The following is a 20,903-nucleotide window of genomic DNA, read 5'->3' as shown; positions in this document are numbered from 1 at the left end:
AACGAGTATATGCGCCAATCACAGTCGCACATATTTTAACCAATGGCATCGATCCATTTCAAGTCGCCCAATCCTGTGGCGTATCACCTCTCTTTTTCTGCCAATGGCATCATTTTGCAGTCGGCCACCATGACCTCGAACGCCATCGTGCCCTTCTCGTACGCCAGGTGCGCACCGCGATGTACCGGTCGATAGACGACCGACGACGATGCTAGTCCGTTCCATGCGACGCACCTCGACCCAACGCGGACCTTCCACTTTGGCGACCACGCCATCGTGATTCAGCAGCAGTGGAAGCCCGACGGCCGCGGCGGGACTAACCTCGGCTTTGGCGCCCACGTGTACGAAGCCGCCATCTTACTGTCGCTGTACCTGCACAGATACGATCACCTCAATCTCACTCGACCCTTACGTCTCTTGTCGCAGCACACTGCCTGAGCTTGTGCAGAACAAGCGCGTCGTCGAGCTCGGCTGCGGCACAGGTCTCGTGTCGCTTGCGGCCGCCGCCTTCGGTACCCACGATGACACGACGCAATGGTATCGACTTTGCGATGGCTAGGTGCTTCAACCGTGGTGGCTACGGACGGCGACCCGCAGTCGGTGGCGCTGACGCAATCCAACATCACCAACAACAGCATGGGAAACATTGACGCCAAAGTCCATTTGTGGTATTTTCACAGCATATATTGACAATCGATTAAGAGTCTCGAACCAAAATGCTCGTAGGGGTCAGGAGCTTGATGCCATCGAAGCCTGCGACGTGCTCCTCGGTGCCGACATCATTGCGTGCCCGTATGAGCAAGCGTTCGACGACCTTCTGTCGTCGCTGCGGCACTTTGTGGCGGCGCCGTCTGCGATCGCGCTCATCACGTACAAGCCGCGGCATGAGTCCGAAGTCAAGTTCTTCCACAAGCTCAAGCGACATTTTGTCTACGAGATTATCGCAACGGACACCACGTTTCCCGATTTTGCGCCGCTGGGCATCCAGCTCCTGCGCATTCAGCGCAAACCTGCAGCATAATTCACATGCAACTCGCAACACTGTCTGCATACTCTCTGCACAAAGGTGTACATTTTCATGGTATGTCTATCGCGATGAATTTCTTCAAGCGTCCGTGGACGCCTCAAGGAGCGCCCGCATGATGTCGTTGACCTTCTCGGGGTGCACGAGGCCGTTGGACGCCTTCATGACCTGGCCGATGAAGAAGCCGAAGAGCTGCGCCTTCCCGCCGCGGTACGCTGCGACATTTTTTTGGTTTTTCTAGACGAAATAGCAGCATATGAGCGATCCTCTTCACTGGGATTCGATGTGTACAGGCTCGGCGAGCACGGCTTGGCAGTAGCGCGTGAGCTCGGCCACATCCGTGATCTGCGCCCAGCCCTTCTCCTGCACAATTGTCGCGGCCGGTCGGCTGTCTTCGTAGTACATGAGCTCGATAAGTTCCTACATCCACCATTATCCAACCCTTTTCAATAAAATAAAATAAGGGGACCTTGGCCATTTTGCCCGAAAGCGTCTCGTCAACGATGAGATCTACGAGCTGCCCAAGACGGTCGGGCGACACGGTACTCTCAGCAATGCCCGCGTTGGTTGCTACACACAGGGCGTACGGATTTGAGATTGGTCGGATGCTAAAACAGTAGTACCTTTGAGGAGCGAGAAGAGGTCGTTCAGCACCCAGTTGGCCACGAGCTTGTGCGGTCGCGAGCTAACCGCGCAAACGGCTTCGAAAAAGTCCACGGCCGACGGCGTAAGCACCTGCGGTATGGTCATGCGACGTCCATAGAGAATATGTTGACGTACAAGGACCGACGCTTCGTAGGCCGAGAGACCGTACGTCGCGCGGAGCCGCGCCTTCATCTTTTCTGGTAGCTCTGGCAACGTCACAAGTGCGTCGTCGACAAACGCCGGCGTAATCACGAGCGGCGGAAGGTCCGGCTCGGGGAAGAACCGGTAGTCCTTGGCACCTTCCTTGGTGCGCATGCGTTTCTAGTTCGTCCATATTGCATATCCACGTCATCCATCCGCAAGGTCATACCGTCATGCCTGTCGCCGCATCAAACGTGCGCGTTTCCTTGGTGATGCTCGTGCCCGTGGCGAGAATGTGGTCAACCTGGCGCTCCATCTCGTACTCGACGGCCTTGACGAGGTTCTTGATGCTGTTCATGTTCTTGACTTCGACCCGCTCGCCAAATGGAATGCTCGTCTCTTCTTCCAGTGTGCTTGGCTTGGGCCGCACGCTCACGTTGAGGTCGCAGCGCATCGAACCCTCCTCCATGTTGCCGTCGCACGTGCCAATGTGCCGCAGCAAGTGCTGCACCTCGCGGAGCACCTGGCCGGCCTCGGCCGCGCTGCGAAGATCCGGCTCAAAGACGATCTCCATGAGGCCCGTGCCTGCGCGGTTGAGGTCGACGTGCGTCGCGTCCAGCGTGTGGATGCTCTTCCCCGAGTCCTGCTCGATCTGGATGCGGTTGATCCGCACGCTCTTCTCGACCCACTCGTCATCGGCCTTGGTCGCTGCCTTCTTCGACGCGGCGTTTTTCTCCTTTCGGCTCGTAAAGTTGGTCTGCACGACCGGCGTCGCTTCCTGGACCTGGAACTTGAGCACGCCGTTGGTTGCGATCGGCGCGCGCTGCTGCGTGATCTGGTACCCGAGCGGGAGATCGCAGTAGAAGTAATGCTTGCGCTCAAAGACGCTGCGCAGCTGGACGTCGCTCTGGAGCGCGCGGGCCGTGCGCACGGCTTGCTGCACGCAGGCAACGTTCACGCTCGGGAGTGTGCCAGGCAGGGCGGCGTCGAAGAACGAGACGCGCGTGTTGGGCACGAGCGAGCCTTTCGTCGCTGCGCTCGCACCAGAGAAGAGCTTGGAGACTGACTGGATCTGCGCATGGATCTCGAGACCAATGCACACCTCCCACGCGCTCAGCTTGGCTGCGGCCGACATCACCAACAGATTGCACTTTCTAGACTGTAAATAGTGTATGATTAGAACTGGATATATAGTGTGGTGCAGGAACCTCAGCGACGTCAGGGTCGGCAAGAGCAGAGCTCAAGTACGGGTGCCGCATGGGTACACACGATATCAACATGAACAACGCTGTTGGCATCGTGCCCGGCTATCGTTAACGAGACGCATCGAACGGGTATTTGGCACTTGAAGTGGGATGCTAAAAGGAATTAGTGTACGAACATGGGCGACCGCTGATGGCCTCACTCGCTGTGCGTGGCTATATACCAAAGGTAGCACTGAACGCTGTGGAGAATGCAGAAGACCAACGAAGGACGTCGCGTCGTCACGAGCGATAGGCCACCTACAAGGCGTATTGATGAATAGTAGTGCTGCCGAAAAGTTTTGCATAGGCCGAGTTCAACCGTTGATGCATACAGCTGACTTCAACCCGCCATGACAGCAGCAAAATGCGATGGTGTGTGTGACGCAGCGTCGCTGCTGCGTCAACACACGGCACTGGGATGGCGTCGTCGGCGCCTCACCAATGATGCCAGAGAAGGTCCTGGTCCGTGGAAATTTTAACGCGGCTACCGCCAACCGTTCGACAACTGCCTGTCCGGACTCGCCGTCCAGTTAGGCGTCGAGGAGGCAGGAAGATCGGGTGCCACGAGTGCTCGAGACCACCAAAGTAGACAGGATGCAACCTACACTCTTAGTACATGGTCGCAACGCATTAATGTCCTTAAATACTTCTCTTCATACAGGTGGCTACGATGCAGGCGCTAGTTGGCTTCGTCGACGCGTGGTCGCTTTGCATTTGGCGCCGCGTCGTCGTCGTCGTTGATCAATTCCTTGGCGTCGTCGGTGTCATCGACGACCTGCTTCTTCTCAAGCGCTGCACGCTGCCGAGCGTCGCGTCGGGCTTGGCGCAGCTCGCGCCGCTTCTGCTTGAGCTCTGTGGCTCGCAGGGCTTGGATCTCGTCGAGCGTCTCGAGGCGCGAGCGGCGAATGTCGATCGCTTCAAAGCAAATCGAGGCGATTTCTTGCGGCGAAAACGCCGCTCGTTTCAGCACTTCCATGCGGGCGTCGTGCGGCCACTTGGCCACGCGGCCGCGGCGCGCGGGCGACGCGAGGAGCGCCGCCACGGTCTCGTGCACGTGGACAGGCGCGAGCCCGATCGGTGGGCCTGTGGCCTCGGGCACGGCGCTGCCGCCGTACGTGAGCGGAAACTCGTACGTCGTCACGGTCGAGAAGCGGAGCCGCTTGGTCATGTCTTCGTTTGCGTCGTCTCGGAATAGTGGGCACTCGCCACAAACTCCGAGCCAGGGTTTCCGTTGGGCCGTGTCTGTTGCCATCTGGGTCTGCACTTCGTTACTATGGTGCGCGGACGGCGGGCTGTCATGGCTCGGAACACTTCGAGTTTGTATACTTGTGGGAGGCCGCGCACAAGTCGTATTTTATTCCAAGTCTCGGCCATTGCCCGCCATGGCTGGCTCTTGGGTGTTTCTCGCAAATATACTACACCACGAGGCATCGGCCCTCTCCCAACGACTCGCACCGACCCTGCCTCTGCGGCGCCGACTTGAACGTGGTGAGTTAGACAAGTGAAATGTAGAATAGTGTGCAGTAGAGCTAGCGTGCTAAATGACGTGGCAGCACCACAAACGACCAGCGCGCGGCGTCGAGGACGAGGGTGCACGAGGAGCAAGGCAAAATCGAAAGCAATGGACATGCCTCCTGGAAGGAGTATTTGACAGAGCGCCGACGGTGCGGTCGCGACAGGTCGAGACATTCGCGAATAATGCTGACGCTAGTACATCCCGCCACAATCGGTGACCAATGTGGTTCTACACAACCCAGCCAGCATTTTTGGAGACGAGGACCTTTTCATGCATCTGCCTCCATCCAGGCGTTGGCATTGCGACGTAGGGCACTCTCATGGACCAACGAACGCCGCGACGCTGCGCCTCACATGCAATTATTGAGCTTTTGAATGGTGGTAGTGGAGAGTCGAATTTCGCAGCCAGGCCACGCGATTGAAATCGCTGCCCCATGCATGCGCCCGTGCGAGATCGAGTCTTTTCCATCGCGCCGTTTTGCTTCTCGCACTCGATATTTCCTCCAGGAGCATGGACATAGTAAATCAGAGCGAGCTACTGCCGTCCTCGAGCAGAAGTTTGGCGAAGCTAAGCACTGTGCAAACGTGTGTCGCCCCCTCTTGCACGTTGACCTCACCTTGAATTCAATTGTGCCAAACGCCCACTCCGGTACCGCAGCCCATCAACAATCAAGAAGGATGCTGCGGGGACATCTCTCGGCGACACAAAGTAGTCAACCAAGTGGCTCATCTTGGTCATGACACGGTGGAGCTGACTGGATGTCCCTTTGCATTTGGCAGTATTGTTTCTGGCGGAAATCTATGTGTGTAGAGGTCTGTGGGCAGCACTTATTCGACATCTCAGCTAATGAATGGGCTCGTTGAGGAAACGCAGTCGCATGGTGTGTTCATGTCAAGTGCAACAGCCGTGTCACCCACGGCTGTGCATTCTGGTGTCGGGGATGGGCGTGTGGCGCAAGTGGCCACTTTGAAAGCGTCGACTTGCGCCTCGCGAAAATCGACTCACCTTAATCGTTTAGTTGCTTATGGGTTTAGTAGGTCAAGGGCTTCGCCAATGTGCGCCACCAACCTGGAGGAGGCAGTTGAATGTCTGCTACAACGCCCTCGCGACACTCATTGCGCGTCATGATGTGTATCCTTCCATGGAACGATCATGGCGGCTGCACTCCACGCCCATCGTTCCTTGAGATCACCCCAACTTGAACTTGGGCGGCTTCAACCTTTAGTCGGTAGCGACGACTAAAGTGGCAGGTGCCTCGGATGCATTTGATTGGTCCGCTGATCCAGGTGCCAGATCCACCGCAAGAATTCCAGGCGCGGACTCTTCAATCTTGCATCGACCGCGTACGAGAGCTTGCATGGCGTCGTGGTGGCAGTCGTTTGGCCGCATCAAGCCGCTTCCGAGCGCGAAGCATAGCCCGTCGTCGCCGTCCGCGTCGCTCAAGCGCTGCCTCTCAACCTTCGACCTCATCTGCTACGGCGTCGGGTGCTCTGTCGGCGCCGGCGTCTATTCGCTCATCGGCATTGGCGCCGAGATCACGGGGCCGTCGATCTCCATCTCCTTTCTCATCGGCGGCATTGCATGCATCTTTACGTCACTGACGTACTCGGAGTTTGCGGCGCGCGTTCCGGTACTGTAGTGTCGGATGCAACACGCCAGCCTATTTCATACGTGGCGTAGATTACCGGGTCGGCCTACACCTTTGTCTACGTGACGTTTGGCGAACTCGCGGCGTGGCTAATTGGCTGGAACCTCACGCTTGGTTATGGCATCTCGTCGGGTACGTCCTCATGCATATGTCACTCGAACCTCACCTCTGTGGGCTAGCCGGCATTGCTCGCAGCTGGGCGTCCTATGTGACCATGTTCTTGCAGGTACGAAAGGATGATTCGTCTTTAGCCGACGCGCGAATGACTGTAGCAATTCGGTGTCGTCGTACCGCCGTCGTGGGTTGCCATGGACCTTGGTCTCGGCACGCCCTGCAGCAGCATCGCCGCGGTCTTGATCCTCGTGCTGAGCGTCATCTTGCTCGCTGGTGTGCATGTATGTGACCGTAGCGTCGCGTCGTCGTTAGGGTCAATGTATTTCTGCTTTAGGAATCGGCCAAGTTCAACGCTGCCGTGACAGCCCTCAACATTGCAGTTCTTCTCCTCGTCATTGCCGTGGGGAGCTACCATGTCGAGACGACCAACTGGGAGCCGTTTGCGCCCGAGGTTTGCAACCGATTCGAGTTTTCAGATTTCACGGGTCTGGTAGGGTGTCCATGGCATCATGCAAGGCGCTGGAGTCATCTTCTTTTCGTACTTGGGCTTTGACATGGTCGCATGCCTTGCCGAGGAAGTGCCCGACCCGCAAAAAAACGTGCCCCGGGGTATCATCGGGTCGCTCTTGATCTCCATGTCCATTTACGTCGGCGTCTCGTTGGTCGTGACGGGGTACGTACCCTCTTTTCGCAATGCCGCGGCGAACGGCGCGGGTTGTAGGATGGCGCCCGTGTCTGTGCTGGGCACCCAAGTGCCTTTGGTGAACGCCTTTGACTTTCACGGCCTCAACTGGGTACTACGGCTCGAGTTGTATTGAGTTTGATTATGTGATCTGTAGGTGTGCCACGTCATTTCATTTGGCTCGATGTTTGGCCTCACGACTGCGGCGTTTACGTGCCTTATGGGGCAGCCCCGTATTTTCTATCAAATGGCCAAAGACGTAATATGTGCCACTCAGTTCTTGTCGTCTTATCTTATTCTTGATCAACTAGGGACTTTTGCCCGCGCCACTCGCGACGTTGCACGCGACCACGCGGGTATACTCTCGACTGTTTAAAAATGATTCCTTAAATGGCACGTGCCTAGGTGCCATACTGGAGCACAATTCTCACGGGCCTCCTCGTGGCCGTCATTGCGTTCTTCTTTGACCTCGACTTCCTCGCCAATGTCATTTCGTGCGGCACCCTCATGGTACCGCCATTTCTATCCTCGCATATCACTATATATGAGCTAGGTCTTTACCTTTGTGAACGCGGGCGTCTTGGAGTTGCGCTTCGAAGCCGACGTGCCGCGCAGCCGCGTGTCGTTCCCGTGGCGCAACTTTGGCTTTGTTCTATCGTCCTTTGCGTTTGCGCTCACGCTCGTCTGGTCGACGCACTGGCTCTTCCAAGTGTTTGCGGGTCTGCTCTGCGCGGTGGCCTTTTTGGCGCTTCTCTCGGGTCGTCCCCGACCGCTGTACGGCCGATTTATAAATGTATGATGCATTGATGCATGCTGCCGCGTAGGTCTCTCGAAGACGCGGGAGCGTTCCAGTGCCCGTGGGTGCCCCTCGTGCCGTGCCTCGGCATCTTTTGCAACGTCTACATGATGACCAGTCTCCCCCTTGCGGCATGGTGTGTGCAGGCTCTCTCTGTCGACGACTCCGTCACGATGATGATTAGGGTCGGTGTCGGCGTCTGGATGTTTCTCGGTGTGAGTGTGTACCTCTGCTATGGCCTGCACCACAGTGTCCTTCGCCACACGAGCAGCTTCGAGGCAAGTCCGCTTTTGTAAAGGCGACGACGTCCAGATACATATTACATAATAAATCCACCCTACGGATAAAACTCGCGCTTCTTCTCTGCGAGCTCATGGACCCACTTGGCATTGGCGGCTTCACGCTCGAGCCGCAGTTCCTCTTGTATGCGCGCCAGCCGCTTACGCTCTTCGCGGATAAAGAGCGACTCGATCGGCCGGTCTTCGGGGCGCACATACTGCTGCTGCTGCGGCTCGTCATGCGTCTCGTCATGGGTCGGGTCGTACGGCTGCTTCTCGGGCTTGGCCGGCGAACCCGACGGCGAATTGTTGTCGTGGACAATCTCGGCCGTCGACGAGAGCACGACCGCGTCTGTGGGCTCGGCCGTTGTCGTCGCGAGGCCAGCGTACCCGACTGGGTCGGACGGTGAGATCTGCAGCGCGGGCGCCGGCGTGCGCACGACCTGCTTGGCGTCGTCGTCCACGTCGGTGACGTGCTTCTTGGAGCAGCACTGGCCCATGGTATTAACTCAAGTGCGAAGTGGCGCTTCGACTACAACGAGTACTGTCAAGAAAGGGCGTTTTTTTGTTGTTCGCAAAAGATCCCCGCCTCTTTTACGGCTTTGCTGGCACCTGATTGGTCCAATCCCATCGCCACGTTCGACCCAAGCAGCTGCGAAGCGCCTGCGCATCATCCAGCAGCAGCAGATCTCATGGCAGCAGATTTGGCAGCTAGCAGCACCGAAGCTACTTGGCCGCCATCCGCCAAGAAGCACTCGCGGTATCCATGCGTAGCGATCGACAGCCACGCCGGTGCCATCAGCAAGGGCCGCTGCAGTGAGGCAAAGTGACCTCAAACTGCGCGATGGAAACGGACCTTTCCACCTCAAGCGCGCTGCTGTCGCCAGCGTGTGCGTAGCACTGCGATGCGAGGATCCGACCACATTGCCTCCGCGCGTACAGTGCATGTGGCGTCGCTCTCTGTGCCACATTGAAGGCGCTCTGCGAGGCGAAGGAGCAACATAGGAAGAGAAGGAGCGACAGTAGTTGCACACAATCGCGGATTGCCAATCTACTCGTCTTGCTTCTTGGACTTCTTGCTCTTCTTGGCGTCCTTGTCTTTTTTGTGTTTCTTGCTCTTCTTCGCGTCCTTGGTGTCCTCGGGCGCGTCCTTTCGCTTGGTTGCGGCCGCCGCCTCCTTGTGAAAGCTCTTGAGCTTCTTGTACACCGCTTTCACCTGCGCCTGGTCCTCGACAACCGCGTCGCGCGCCTCCTTGAGCTGCTTGACATGGGCGAGCACGTTATGGATCGCCGCGACCTCGCTCGGGTGTTGCTGGCCGCGCTTGCACTGCACGAGGTACTCGTCCATGCAGATGGACGCGTACGTTTCGGGCGCCGACTCGACCGTGAGCTGCAGTCCCGCGAGTGCGAGGCATGCGGGTGCATAGAGCAGCGGCGCGTCTGTCAAGATGAGATCGTTGATGCACGCGGTGGCGCTGGCGTGGAGGCTCTGGAGCGTCGGGATCTTGAGGTCGACGCCGCGCGACTTGTAGAAGGCGCGAATGTCGTCGATAAAGCCCGTGAGCGCGCGGAAGGGATGGTACATGATGAGCTGGAAGCGGGCGCCTTCGAGTACGACCATCTCGTGCGCAATCACTTGGTTCACATCGACCTAGATAACGCGTGGATAATTTGCTTGAAAGCAGAAGCGATGCGCACCTGGAGCTGCTCGGAAATCGAGTCGACGCTAATGTACTGCTCTTCGACCTTGCCTGCAACGTAAATGACAGTTGGCGCAATGTACTTGGGATGGAACTCCATGACGCTGTTGGAGAGGTAAAAGCGCTTGAAGAGCACGACCGCCGCCGACTACGGCACTCGATGTAAGCGACGCCATAAAGACGGGAGATGGACCTTGACTTTGTCGGACGTCCGGAAGAGGCGCGTACAGCTATCCTGGACTTGGATCTGGTAAAAGTTCAAAACGAGCGCCTCCTCGGCCAGCGTAAGCAGCGCGAGCTCGTTCGGCGGCACGTCGAGCTCTGCAAACGGTCCCATGAGCTTCGCTACGTAGGCCACGGCGCGTACCTTCGAGCGTATCGTTCCAATCGGTCGTGTCCAGGACGGCGTTCGTCGACGCTGGCAGGAGGCACGCAAAGGAGCGCGGCTTGCGCGCCAACGTTGGACTCGCCTCGCACAGCTGCAGCTGCTTGTGGCACTTGTTCATCTTCAAGGCGCCGATGGTCCGGAGCTGGTCCTCGGTGAAGACCCAGTTGTTTAGGTGGGTCGACGTCGCGAGGTAGGCTGCCATGGTGGGCGTGTGGTCGGCCGGGCGAAATAATCAAGCACTCCACCGATTGGTCGATACTCGCACTATTTTGACCAATCCCTATCGAGCGGTCAGATTTGGATTTTGATTTGGAAACAGTGTTTAGCCAGTGTATCGTCTAGTGTACAGCGCAATCTATGCCTGGTTGTCGTCGTCGACTTGCAGCGGAAGGCGGCTCGGGAGCGAGTTGGACCGAATGTAGTAGCGGCCAATGGCTGCCCGGGACAGCTTCTCGTGTGGCAGCGTCGGGTGCTTTTGCGTCAGCTTGACAAAGAGGCCTGTCGCGCGGACCCATTCTTGGCCGGCTTCCAGCGCCACGACCATCTCGATCGTCGTCTCGGGCGACGGCTGCATACCGCGGCGCTGCATCGTGTCGTAGATCGCACACACGTGCGAGTGCTTGCCCGCGTCGTTGAAGAGGCGCATGACCAGCGTGCAGGCCTCCGTCGCATGAAGGCCCCGGTCTTCCATGCAGCGCAAGACCGCGTGGGCATCGTCCGGTCGCCCGGCAGCCGCGAGCTCCCGCAGCACGCCCACATACGACATTGCGTCGTTCAAGTGTGCTTGGATGGCCCAGAACGTCTCGAGGAGCGCATCGACGCTCCACTCGTCGCGGTTCGCAGCATGAAACGCGCGCAAGAGCATCGCAAAGCTGGTCGCGTCCGGCGTCGTCTGGGCTTGAAGGGCGTCAAAGAGGCGTTGGCAGTCGGCATATCGCTCTTCGTGCATGGCCTGGCCAAGGAGCGTCGTGTAGGTAATGACGTTTGGCACAAGACCATGGCGTCGTATGGCATTCTCTAGAAAGGTCTCCATCGCTGCTAACGGGAAGGCCTTGGATGTGGTGAGGGCGCGGAGCACGAGGTTCACCGACACAATCGACGGACGAGTCGCCGCTTCGAGGCGCCCGTAGAGGTGCAACGCGGCGTGGGGCAAGCGCGCATAGCCGCAGCCGTCGAGAAGCCGGTTCCAGATGCGCTCGTCGACAAAGTGCGGCGGCATCTCGTCCACAATGGTCTCCATCAGAGCCACGTCGCCGTGCGGCGATAGCGCGTGGAGCAGCCGGAGGTACGTGGTTTGGTTGGGCGAGACGCCGCACACTTGCATGCCCTCAAAGACCTGGAGAGCATCGAGCGGCTTCTTCGTGTGGCCGCAAACCTCGATCGCGGCGTTGAAGACGTCGACGGACGCGTCGTCGATCGTGCCGAGGTATCGCATCGCGAGCGAGAACTTCTTGGCATTTGCACACGTCAAGAGGTACAGGACATGGGTGTCACTGGACGGCGCCACGGTAAAGTCCGCCTACACATATAGCCCGTGAGCCATGTTTTGGCGGCAAGGAATATATGGTAATACCATGAGCCGAAGCACGTCGGCGGCTTCGCTGTACATGCCGTGCCGACGAAAGATGTCCAAGGCGCCATTGTAGACACCAACATCCAACGGGTACTTTGTGAGTCGCCGCAGCAGCGCGAGCACCACGTCGGGTGTGCGGCGAAACGTGCGGACGAGCGAAAAGAGCCCGGCGACCTCGGGCGTCCCGACGTGGGCTTCCTCCATGTGTTCGAGAAGCGCCAGCGCCGCGCTCGTATCCTTCCTAACACACCTCGTCTGTGAGCGGGAAACAGACTGACACGATGTACCGCGCGCTGAGGCCTTTGAAGAGCACTGCATACGTGAACGGCGATGCTTTCATTGGCATGGCGGCCAAGAGGCGCAAGGCACCAGTGACGTCATTTGCGCGCACGAGCGTGTCGATCGCGATCGCATACATGCTGTCACTCGGGGCCGCCACGAGCCGTAGCAAAGATTGCACCCGGTGCACGGCACCGAGGTCGCGCGCCGCCAGTAGCGCGAGGGTGACGCTCTCGTCGTTGAAGACGTTGGCAGCAACCATCGCCTCAAAGAGCCCGAGAAAGAGATGATCATGGCGCCCGTCACTCTCGTGCAACGCCGTGAGCAAGGCGTTGTAGGTCGCTGCGTTCGGTGGCGGCACGAGCGAAGAGGCCATTGTGTCAACAATGCAAAGCACATGGGCGAGTGCGTCCTCCGGTCGGTGTCGCAGCAGATCGCGGAGCCAGTTATTGGCCATCTCTGTTGTCCATCGATCGCCGTGCACATCGTAGTGAACCAGCGAGGAGCAGCGGCGCGAGGCCATGAGCTCGTTGTTCTTTGCGTCAAGCAAGAGATGTGTCGGCTCGCTGTGGTCGTACGCGCGGGCCCGCAGAGCTCTTAGGATGTAGAAAAAGTCGGTTTGGAGCCCTTCGTCGGCGCAACGCTGCAGTGCCGCATCGAAAAGCGACCCGTCCATGCCGATCGGGAGAGGAGCAATCTTATCGAGCCAGCGCGAGAGATGGCATGTGGGCAGCGCGTCAAGTACGAGGTGGGCCATCTCGCCCGAAAGGCTCATGCCATGCGTGGTATCCGCGACATCGAGCAGCATTTCGAACGGGAACGCGGGCAGCGCGCTGGGCGCCACGGCCCGTATCGTGTCGCAGAGGCTGACGCACAGCGAGAGATCGAGGGGCGGGTTTCGTGGCGTCGTAGCTGCCGCCCGCACCGCCACGGCGGTATCGTGGTAGATGGCCAAGAGTGCGCGTACGGCGGGTCTGGTGGGGGCGAGGTCGGCGGCGAGCATCGTCGCCCAGTAGTCTTCGGCCGCAACGACGTCCCGCGACGCTATACACGCTTGGATCAAGCCTTGGTACGTTTGTGCGTTCGGGGCGAACTGGTGCTGGCGCATCGAGCCATACAAGGCACGCGCGTCGGCGAGGTCGCCGCGATGGCCGCACGAGAGGATGGCAATGTTGAACAAATTGGTACTCAGATCTGTGGGCGGCAGCGACTCCAAGTAGCGCATCGCCTCGCGATGCTTGCGCTCACGAACGAGGGCCTGGAGCACGCCGCTGTGGCTCGTGGGACAGGGCCGCATGTGCTTTGCCATGAGCTGTAAGACCTCATGGGCTTCGCGGCTGGAGAAGCAACGACCCGTGTTGGCGATGAGCTTGTTGAACTCGTCGCGGTTCAAGGCCACCCGTTCGTGACGAACCCGGTCGAGCAGCGCCCGCGTCGACTGCTCCACGACCTTCGTCACGCGCTTCATTGGCCGTCGCGATGTTCAATTCGGCATTCCAACTCTAGAAATCGGCACGTGCCGACCTGGGTACCTTTCACGGAAATACCTTGAGTCACCAGCCAGTATGCCGAAGTGCAGTGCATTTCACTCGTCTTTTCAACTCGTGTTGCATGTCGTCTCGGTCGATTGCTGGTGAATGCTTGGTAGCGGTCGCGGAACCGCGCTGCGGCCTCGCAGACGTGGCATTTGCCGAATGCGAACGATGGTCCCGTTGCCGGCACTGGATTGGCAAAAATTGGCAGGTTTTAAGCGCGTTGATTGGTGTAAAATCGTATTTGCATCACGAGAACGAATTGGATTGGCTGGAAAGATCGCGAAACAACCAATGGCATCGAGCGATACTGGTGGTCTGGTGGTTGGGCTCCGATTGGGCTACGGACCAGTGAATGGTGGCAGAATTGAACATCGTTGTAGCATGGCGGCCTTGAGCGGAGTGAACACGTCGCTGCTCGATGGCGACGTCCCGTTCAGCGCGTGCGGCTTTGGCCTTGACAAGCGCCTCAGCAAGGCCTGCGCCAAGATGCAATTTGTGCATGCGACGCTCGTCCAGAAGCACTGCATCCCGCTCGCTCTCCAGGGCAAAGATCTCCTCGTGCGCGCGCGGACGGGCTCGGGTAAGACCGCTGCCTTCTGCCTGCCCGTGCTGCAGAAGATCCTCGCGGCTCACACGCCGTCGACAAAGAAGTCGATCAAGGCGCTCATCCTTGTGCCCACGAAGGAGCTCGTGGACCAGACGCGTGCCCACTTGTGGGAGCTCATGTACTACTGCCGCGACGTGGTCTCAGTGCTCGGTCTCAGCGGCCAAAGCGTGAGTGCGCAGCAGGCGCTGCTGCGTGACGTGCCTGACATTCTCATCTCGACGCCGTCCCGTCTCGTGGTGCATCTTGAGGCTGGCAATGTCGACCTCAAGAGCTCGGTGCACACGGTCGTCATGGACGAAGCGGATTTGGTGCTTTCGTTTGGCTATGGTGAAGACGTCAAGAAGATCTTCAACGCGCTGCCCAAGATCTGCCAGCACTTTTTCATGTCGGCGACGCTCAGCCCGGAGCTCGACGCGCTCAAGAAGGCCGTCTTGCACAACCCCGCGGTCGTCAAGCTCGAGGAAGGCCACAGCGACGGGAAGCTCCAGCAGTACTACCTCCCGGTCGTCAAGAAGGACAAGGACCTCCTCGCCTACGCGCTCATCAAGCTTGGCGTGATCCACGGCAAAGTCATCTTCTTCGTCAACTCGACCGCGGCCGCGTACCGCCTCAAGCTCTTCTTTGAGCAGTTTATCATCAAGGCCGCGGTCCTCAACGCCAAGCTGCCGCACAACTCGCGCCAGCACATCATCCAGCAGTTCAACCGGGTTTGTCCTTCATCATGTGTTGTCATGAGCACTCAGATCTCATGTAGGGCATGATTGACTTCTTGATTGCGACCGACGACAGCGTCGACAAGGACGAAGGCGAGGACGACGAAGCCGACTCGGACGAGGAAGAAGCTGAGGACGAGGACGAGGAGAATGAAAACGAACAGGAAGAGGAAGAAGAAGAGGAAGAAGAAGAGGAAGACGCGGATGACGCGGATGACGTCGCCGAGAACGACGACGAAGAGAACGACAATGAGGAAGAGGATGAAGATGAAGACGACGACGACGAGAACGAAAACATGCTCGATGGCGAGGACGACGAGCCCGAGTTTGGTGCGTTTGGCGACGATGACGAGGACGACGACGAGGCGTCCAAGCCAACCAAGGGCAAGCATGAAGCCGAGGGCTTTGGTGTCAGCCGCGGTGTCGACTTCCGTGGCGTCACGTTCGTCATCAACATGGACTTTCCGTCGAGCGTCAAGTCGTACACGCACCGGATTGGTCGTACGGCGCGCGGCGGTGCGTCGGGCACGGCGCTCTCGCTCGTCGCGACCGACGACGCAAACGAAAAGCGCATTCTGGAGAAGGTCCAGTCGCGCCAAGCGCCGGTCCTCCTCGAGTCGCAGGACCTCGTCAAGCAGCCGGCGCCGCTCGCGTTCAACGTGCAGGAGATCGATTGCTTCCGGTACCGCGTCGAAGACGTGCGTCGCGCGGTGACCAACGTCGCGGTGCGCGAGGCGCAGCTCTCGGACGTGAAGAAGGAGATGCTCAACTCGGAGAAGCTCCGGTCGCACTTCGAGGACCACCCGCGCGAACTCAACTTGCTGCAGCACGACAAGACGGTCGGGAAGGCCCGCATCCAGCCGCACTTGGCCACGATTCCGACGTACCTCGTGCCGTCGGCGCTCCAGGCCCCGGCGCCGGCCAAGAAGCGCAAGCAAAATGTCAACTACGCGGGCAAGAAGAACCACAAGCGCCGCACCGACAACGACCCGCTGCACACGTTTACGCACGACGAGCAAAAGCCCGAGGCGGAAGAAGACCGCATCACGTACGGCGACCGCGGTGTCGGCAAGAGCACGTCGGGCCGCCAGAAGTGGAAGTCGATGCACAAGAAGGGCCACTTTAACCCCAAGACGATCGCCAAGAAAGAGCGCAAGGCCCGGCTCGGCGCCAAGCACTAAGTTTATACTACTATACCGCCTCCTAATCCTACTACTACACTACACCTTAGACGAACCTTCTTCTTGGATCCAGCGGGGTAGTCAACGCAAGGCTACACAAGATTTTTTGCGGAAATGGCACGAGGACTCAAGGGAAGGAAGACAAAGCTGCTTGATCTTACGACTAGAACAGAACGACTAGAACAACACAATAATCAATCATTTGAAACACGCTGCATCTTTCGAGTGAACGGTTCGTACGCCTTGGACGTTGGCGTGGGTCCGCCGCGGTGCACGGCGCGGGTTGTCGTCTCGGGCGAACGTCTTTGGTGCACCGGGGCAGCGCGGACACTCTCTGGGGTGTCGTCAACGTCGAAAAACTTGATGTGCTGCAGGCTGGGCGGGAACGTGACGTACTTTCTGGAGGGACGCGGGGGGCGGTTTTCGGGGAGAAGTGCCGGGCGGAGCGGGCGGGACGTGACGTCCGTGGTTTGCGCAGGGCGAGGCGTGAGGTCCATGGTTTGAGCGGGGCGGAGCGTGGGGTGCGCGGGGAAAAAGCGCCTAATGTAGGTGCCGATCATATTCGGGCCCAGGAGTACGTTAAGCTCCATCTCTTCTTTTGTCTTGAGGTCGTCGACGAGCTTGACCATGCAAGATCTGAGTTGGGACGCCGAGCGCACTAGCACTTCTTTCTTCAACTCGGCTTGCACTGCCAATGCAAACTCGGTCGCGCGTGCCGGTGCGGCATTCGGGTTCTTCTCCATGATGGCGTCGAAAAAGGACGTGCCATGCGACGTCAAGACTGTCGTCGTTGTGCGCAGCGGCGGCGACGTCCGAACGACTTTGGTCGGTCGCTCGACCTTGTCGGCCTCGGGGAACTTGGTATTCATCCACCGTGTAAACGCAGTTCGCCGCAATATGACGATCTTACGCTTGCCCGTGCGCTTGGACCCAACGTTGCGTAGCTGGGCGTGAACGTAAATGAGCGCAAGCTTGTGGCACTTGGAGCTCACGTCCGTCTTGATGTGGGCCAAGAACGCGCTGTAGTTGCCGGCTTTTGCCTTCTCGATCAAAGAATCGCGCAGGGCCTTGAGCTGGTCAGCGGCACGCTCGATTTCGTTCAACTCGAGCAAGGTCGACGTCGGATGGGTCTGGATGCATTTGCCCAAGTCCAGATGCACGAACGAGACACCTTGAAGCGAGTGCAAGGCCGAGACCGAGTCTTCAAAGCGAGCAAAGCGCTGCGGAAACAAGACGACGTCCGTGGCCACGTCTTGTTGCGTCATCACGTTCTTCTCCGTCTTGGTGTGAATAAATACGTCGTTGGCGCCGCCTTTGATTTGCCACAGCAGCGGGCACTCGGAGCAGCGGATGAGCGAGAAGGCCGGCGCGTCCGGCTTGGTCGTCGGCGACTGCCGCGGGACGTGCGCCTTCCCGAGGGCTAGAAGCTGCGAGAGCACATGTCGGACCCCACAGCACCAGGATGTGTACTTCATCTCGAGGAGCGCTTCCTCGTCCATCTTCGACGCTTGGTCGACTCCTCGCAGCAAGCTCAATGCAAAAACTACCCAACTGGTCTCAGTGCAAAAAATTACGCCAATATTTTTATAATTGGCATACATTGCTCAAGAGACGCGAGACGCCCTTTTTATATTCAATGGGCGGTGTTTTTCCGAGCTAAAAGAATGGATCTCAAATCATTTGAAATGCGTTATTCTATTCAAAGATATACAGTGATTTTGTATGCACGCGCGGACGCAGAAAACATTTTCGATTGTATTACAGCCGCATGGATTTAATAGTAAAGGGAGGCGTTTAATTGGCTATAATTTGGAGATTGGCACCAATCAGAAAGTGAACCGCCATGGCGCCAAATGCGACCACGTTCTGCTGGTCATGACAAGTGCACTCATCACCAATGGTTGATCGCGTTGCGGCTTCATAAACACCGACTCATGAGGTACAACTACGTCGCAAGCGAATGGTAGTGATCGTCGTCACTCGGGCTCGTCGACGAAAGCCGCTTCTTGTAGCAGAAGAGACCGATGGCCACGGCGCCGACAGCAGCGCCAATGCTGCAGCCGACAGCGACGCCGACGTTGACACTGCTGCTGGTGGAGGACGTCGTTGCCGTTGGCGCAGCGGTCGTCGACGCGCGGTAGGCGCTGTACGAGACGCAGCCGAACGACGCCGATGCGCAGGCAAACCCGACAGGACACACCGCCTTACCATTGAACGACGTCGCCGTGGTTGCCGCATAGCCGGTAGCAGCGGTCGATTTGTCAGCCACACAAGGAAACTTGGGACCTACGACAAGCGCCGCCGTCGGTTGTAGAGTACATTGGCACATGGACGGGCATGTTTGAATGCCTGTCCAGCCATTGCAGTAGCTCGTGCACAGGGCCGAGTTGTCCGACGTCGATCGCGTCGCGTTGAGGTTCGCCAGCGTTGTCGGCCGCATGCTAAACGAATAGTTGGCCCATGCGACGTAATTGAGCGCCGATTTGAACGCGTCGGGTTCTTGGTTGAGCATGGACGTGAACGCGTCCGTGTTGTAGTCGCACATGGCTTGCGACTTGGCCCGACAGGTTGATGGATCGCAGCAGGCATACTGCGGCGCGCACGTGGAAGCTGACGTTAATGGCGCGCATGTCGACGCCGTCGAGAGGTTGGTCGTGACGCCGCATGCGACGCACTTGTTGTTGCACGATGGCACGAGTGGTAGGAGGTCGTCGACGTTCGCCGAAGCGTACGACAATGCAGCTGCGCCACGGCCATTGAGTAGCTCGATGGCTTCTTCGACTGTGAACGCTGTCGCAAGCGCAGCCAGGAGAAGCAGACCCAGACCACGCATTTTACGTACTTGCGACCCGACGCTCGAAGATCGCTATCGGTTTAAGATCTCTCGTCACTGATTGGCTGCGATTGAAAAGGCCAGACGTCTGCGGGCGCGAGCTGCTAATGGCGTGCAATGCATTACGTTGCGGCATGGACATGCGGCGTGATAGCAGTCCTCTGCCGCACATATCTGCTATCTTCTATTGCTTGTGCACGCCGTTCCTCGACGAGACCAGCTCTGCCCCACACTCGGAGAATATGCCCGTCGTGTCGCTGGCATCGTGCTACCTGATTGGTTGATGGGCTGGGAATCCACGTGGCAGCTTCCGCGAATTGGACGCGATCGCCAACTCTTCCGTGCCACGTCCTTCGCGCAGGGTCAGCTGTGCTGGTCCATGTGCTGGTCAGGGCTGTTGCACTGACGCAACCACGTGCGACGCTGTGGGCGCTGGATCGTTTGGCAGCGCATCATGCACCAATTCGTTCGAGCTACTACGACACATCACAGTAGCTATCATATGAGAAGCACACAGAGAACCATCGCCGAGTGGCGGTCCAAGGGTCCTGTGCGATACGTGGGCGCACGTGGCTTGTCTGCGGTTTAGGACCAAAGGCGCGCTAAATTTGTCAAATATTTCGTCGAAAGCTTCGATGCATTTGTATCGCAGCGTGCAATCGACACCCGTTTTTGTCATTAACTTTGGCCGTTGGACCCTCGTTTGCGTAAGCCCACCTCTTTGTATCAGATTGAAGTGACTCTGGGAATCGAGAACCTTGGACGCCCCATCTGGCAGTTGTCGGAGGTCTCTACTCGGAACTGGCCCTGTGCACTACTCACACATTCCTTTACACTCTCGACCCCACCCGCAGCAAGTGCGGTGGCGCCACGATGCCCATGTTCCCGACCCGCATCTTCACCTCGCCGACGGTCTCGGAGCAGTCTTCGTGGCTCCAGGCGCTCAAGGGCAAGACGGCCGGCGCCGACGTCTTCTCGGCGCTCGCCAAGAAAGCGCCGTCCAAGAAGACGCTGACCAAGCCGTTTGCGCTCTCGAAGGAGTATGTCACTAAGCGCTGGGGTCGCGGACAGGCGGCGGCGACCCCGCTCCAGCCCACGCGCGTGCAGCCGCTCGTGCAAGAGGTTCCTGGCGTGAGCGCGGCCATGGCGCTTCGTCAAAAGGCGCTACACGCTGCTGTTGCGTCGGGGGACCTGGTGCTGACAAAGGACGGGTGCGGCGGTGCTTACTTGCTTTGCGACGACGACGAGGCTCCGATCGCTATCTTCAAGCCGCGCGACGAAGAGTTCATGGCGCCCCACAACCCGCGCGGGTATGTAAGCCACGGTGCAGTGCTCGGCGAAAGCCTGCACCCGACGCGAAAAGGTTTCCGCGTCGGCAATGGGGCTCTCCGAGAAGTTGCTGCGTTCATGCTCGACGCTGCGTACGAGCACTTTAGCGGCGTCCCGGTGACGAGCCTCGTCACGGCGCCGATCGGGACGACGTGGAAGGAAGGCTCGGTGCAAGCGTTTGTACCTTCCGAGTCGTCGGCCGAAGACATGGGCACGCGCCAGTTTTCGGTCCACGATGTGCACAAGATTGCGATCTTGGACCTCCGCCTCTTCAACACGGATCGCCACGCCGGCAACATTCTCTTGCAGTCGACGAACGACAAGACGACCAAGTACAAGATGGTCCCCATCGACCACGGCTTGACGCTGCCATCGTACCAGCACCTCGACGGCGCCACGTTTGACTGGCTCCACTGGCCGCAAGCCAAGTTTCCCTTGAGCGCGGCGGCCATAGCGCACGTCCAGAGCCTCGACACGACCCGGGACGCCATCCTCTTACGATCGCTCGGTCTCCCGGAAGACTGCATTCTGACGATGCAGATCTCGACCATGCTGCTTCAAAAGGCGGTCGCCGCTGGCTACTCGCTCTACGACATTGGCATGCTCGTCCAGCGCGACGGCCTCGGCGACTTGCCGTCGCAGCTTGAAGATGTGGTCGAGCAGGCCCGGGCCATGCT

General features: G+C 58.6%; 11 protein-coding genes across 12 annotated transcripts in view; 4 read left to right on the top strand and 7 right to left on the bottom strand.

Moving 5' to 3' along the window:
- Nucleotides 1–129: 129 nt before the first annotated feature.
- Nucleotides 130–1,036, top strand: SDRG_03507 (hypothetical protein; the record flags this gene model as incomplete). Its single annotated transcript, XM_008609141.1, has 5 exons — nt 130–167; nt 216–368; nt 427–512; nt 560–668; nt 727–1,036. 5 exons carry the CDS (start codon nt 130–132, stop codon nt 1,019–1,021), a joined length of 681 nt encoding a protein of 226 aa, XP_008607363.1. The 3' UTR covers nt 1,022–1,036.
- A 14-nt stretch (nt 1,037–1,050) lies between these two features.
- SDRG_03506 lies at nt 1,051–2,961 on the bottom strand. Of its 2 annotated transcripts, XM_008609139.1 has the most exons (6): nt 2,040–2,961; nt 1,805–1,990; nt 1,648–1,759; nt 1,494–1,594; nt 1,316–1,444; nt 1,051–1,261 (listed from the first exon to the last, which is right to left on the bottom strand). In XM_008609139.1, the coding sequence occupies exons 1-6, from the start codon at nt 2,943–2,945 to the stop codon at nt 1,106–1,108; spliced, it is 1,590 nt and encodes a 529-aa protein (XP_008607361.1). In that variant the 5' UTR covers nt 2,946–2,961; the 3' UTR covers nt 1,051–1,105. The 2 variants fall into 2 exon arrangements, with proteins under 2 accessions (XP_008607361.1, XP_008607362.1); XM_008609140.1 differs by having other exon boundaries at nt 1,316–1,594.
- Nucleotides 2,962–3,669: 708 nt separating this feature from the next.
- Nucleotides 3,670–4,310, bottom strand: SDRG_03505 (hypothetical protein). The gene has a single exon (XM_008609138.1). It carries the CDS (start codon nt 4,304–4,306, stop codon nt 3,734–3,736), a length of 573 nt encoding a protein of 190 aa, XP_008607360.1. The 5' UTR covers nt 4,307–4,310; the 3' UTR covers nt 3,670–3,733.
- A 1,617-nt stretch (nt 4,311–5,927) lies between these two features.
- SDRG_03504 (hypothetical protein) lies at nt 5,928–8,106 on the top strand (the record flags this gene model as incomplete). The annotated part of the gene is made up of 13 exons (XM_008609137.1): nt 5,928–6,200; nt 6,251–6,350; nt 6,398–6,444; nt 6,491–6,613; nt 6,667–6,783; nt 6,827–7,005; nt 7,054–7,126; nt 7,172–7,273; nt 7,326–7,370; nt 7,420–7,524; nt 7,568–7,788; nt 7,839–7,946; nt 7,995–8,106. 13 exons carry the CDS (start codon nt 5,928–5,930, stop codon nt 8,104–8,106), a joined length of 1,605 nt encoding a protein of 534 aa, XP_008607359.1.
- On the bottom strand, nt 8,036–8,661 carry SDRG_03503 (hypothetical protein). The gene has a single exon (XM_008609136.1). It carries the CDS (start codon nt 8,586–8,588, stop codon nt 8,148–8,150), a length of 441 nt encoding a protein of 146 aa, XP_008607358.1. The 5' UTR covers nt 8,589–8,661; the 3' UTR covers nt 8,036–8,147.
- Nucleotides 8,662–9,090: 429 nt separating this feature from the next.
- SDRG_03502 (hypothetical protein) lies at nt 9,091–10,414 on the bottom strand. Its single transcript, XM_008609135.1, has 4 exons — nt 10,156–10,414; nt 9,982–10,109; nt 9,787–9,936; nt 9,091–9,739 (listed from the first exon to the last, which is right to left on the bottom strand). The coding sequence occupies exons 1-4, from the start codon at nt 10,376–10,378 to the stop codon at nt 9,140–9,142; spliced, it is 1,101 nt and encodes a 366-aa protein (XP_008607357.1). The 5' UTR covers nt 10,379–10,414; the 3' UTR covers nt 9,091–9,139.
- Nucleotides 10,415–10,445: 31 nt separating this feature from the next.
- On the bottom strand, nt 10,446–13,586 carry SDRG_03501 (hypothetical protein). Its single transcript, XM_008609134.1, has 3 exons — nt 12,037–13,586; nt 11,750–11,990; nt 10,446–11,695 (listed from the first exon to the last, which is right to left on the bottom strand). The coding sequence occupies exons 1-3, from the start codon at nt 13,494–13,496 to the stop codon at nt 10,532–10,534; spliced, it is 2,865 nt and encodes a 954-aa protein (XP_008607356.1). The 5' UTR covers nt 13,497–13,586; the 3' UTR covers nt 10,446–10,531.
- Nucleotides 13,587–13,944: 358 nt separating this feature from the next.
- SDRG_03500 (hypothetical protein) lies at nt 13,945–16,064 on the top strand (the record flags this gene model as incomplete). The annotated part of the gene is made up of 2 exons (XM_008609133.1): nt 13,945–14,877; nt 14,925–16,064. 2 exons carry the CDS (start codon nt 13,945–13,947, stop codon nt 16,062–16,064), a joined length of 2,073 nt encoding a protein of 690 aa, XP_008607355.1.
- A 132-nt stretch (nt 16,065–16,196) lies between these two features.
- SDRG_03499 (hypothetical protein) lies at nt 16,197–17,606 on the bottom strand. The gene has a single exon (XM_008609132.1). It carries the CDS (start codon nt 17,561–17,563, stop codon nt 16,259–16,261), a length of 1,305 nt encoding a protein of 434 aa, XP_008607354.1. The 5' UTR covers nt 17,564–17,606; the 3' UTR covers nt 16,197–16,258.
- A 211-nt stretch (nt 17,607–17,817) lies between these two features.
- Nucleotides 17,818–19,076, bottom strand: SDRG_03498 (hypothetical protein). The gene has a single exon (XM_008609131.1). It carries the CDS (start codon nt 18,895–18,897, stop codon nt 18,010–18,012), a length of 888 nt encoding a protein of 295 aa, XP_008607353.1. The 5' UTR covers nt 18,898–19,076; the 3' UTR covers nt 17,818–18,009.
- Nucleotides 19,077–19,776: 700 nt separating this feature from the next.
- The window catches only part of SDRG_03497 (hypothetical protein), a gene marked incomplete at both ends in the record, with an annotated part of 1,693 nt that continues 566 nt past the window's right edge, over nt 19,777–20,903 (top strand). The window contains one exon of the mRNA XM_008609130.1: nt 19,777–20,880. Within this exon, the coding sequence (XP_008607352.1) occupies nt 19,777–20,880 (1,104 nt within the window). The remainder of the gene's footprint in view (nt 20,881–20,903) is intronic.

Source organism: Saprolegnia diclina (assembly GCF_000281045.1).
Source record: "Saprolegnia diclina VS20 unplaced genomic scaffold supercont1.8, whole genome shotgun sequence".
Classification (NCBI taxonomy): domain Eukaryota; phylum Oomycota; class Saprolegniomycetes; order Saprolegniales; family Saprolegniaceae; genus Saprolegnia; species Saprolegnia diclina.
This window is presented reverse-complemented; position numbering and strand designations above follow the sequence as displayed.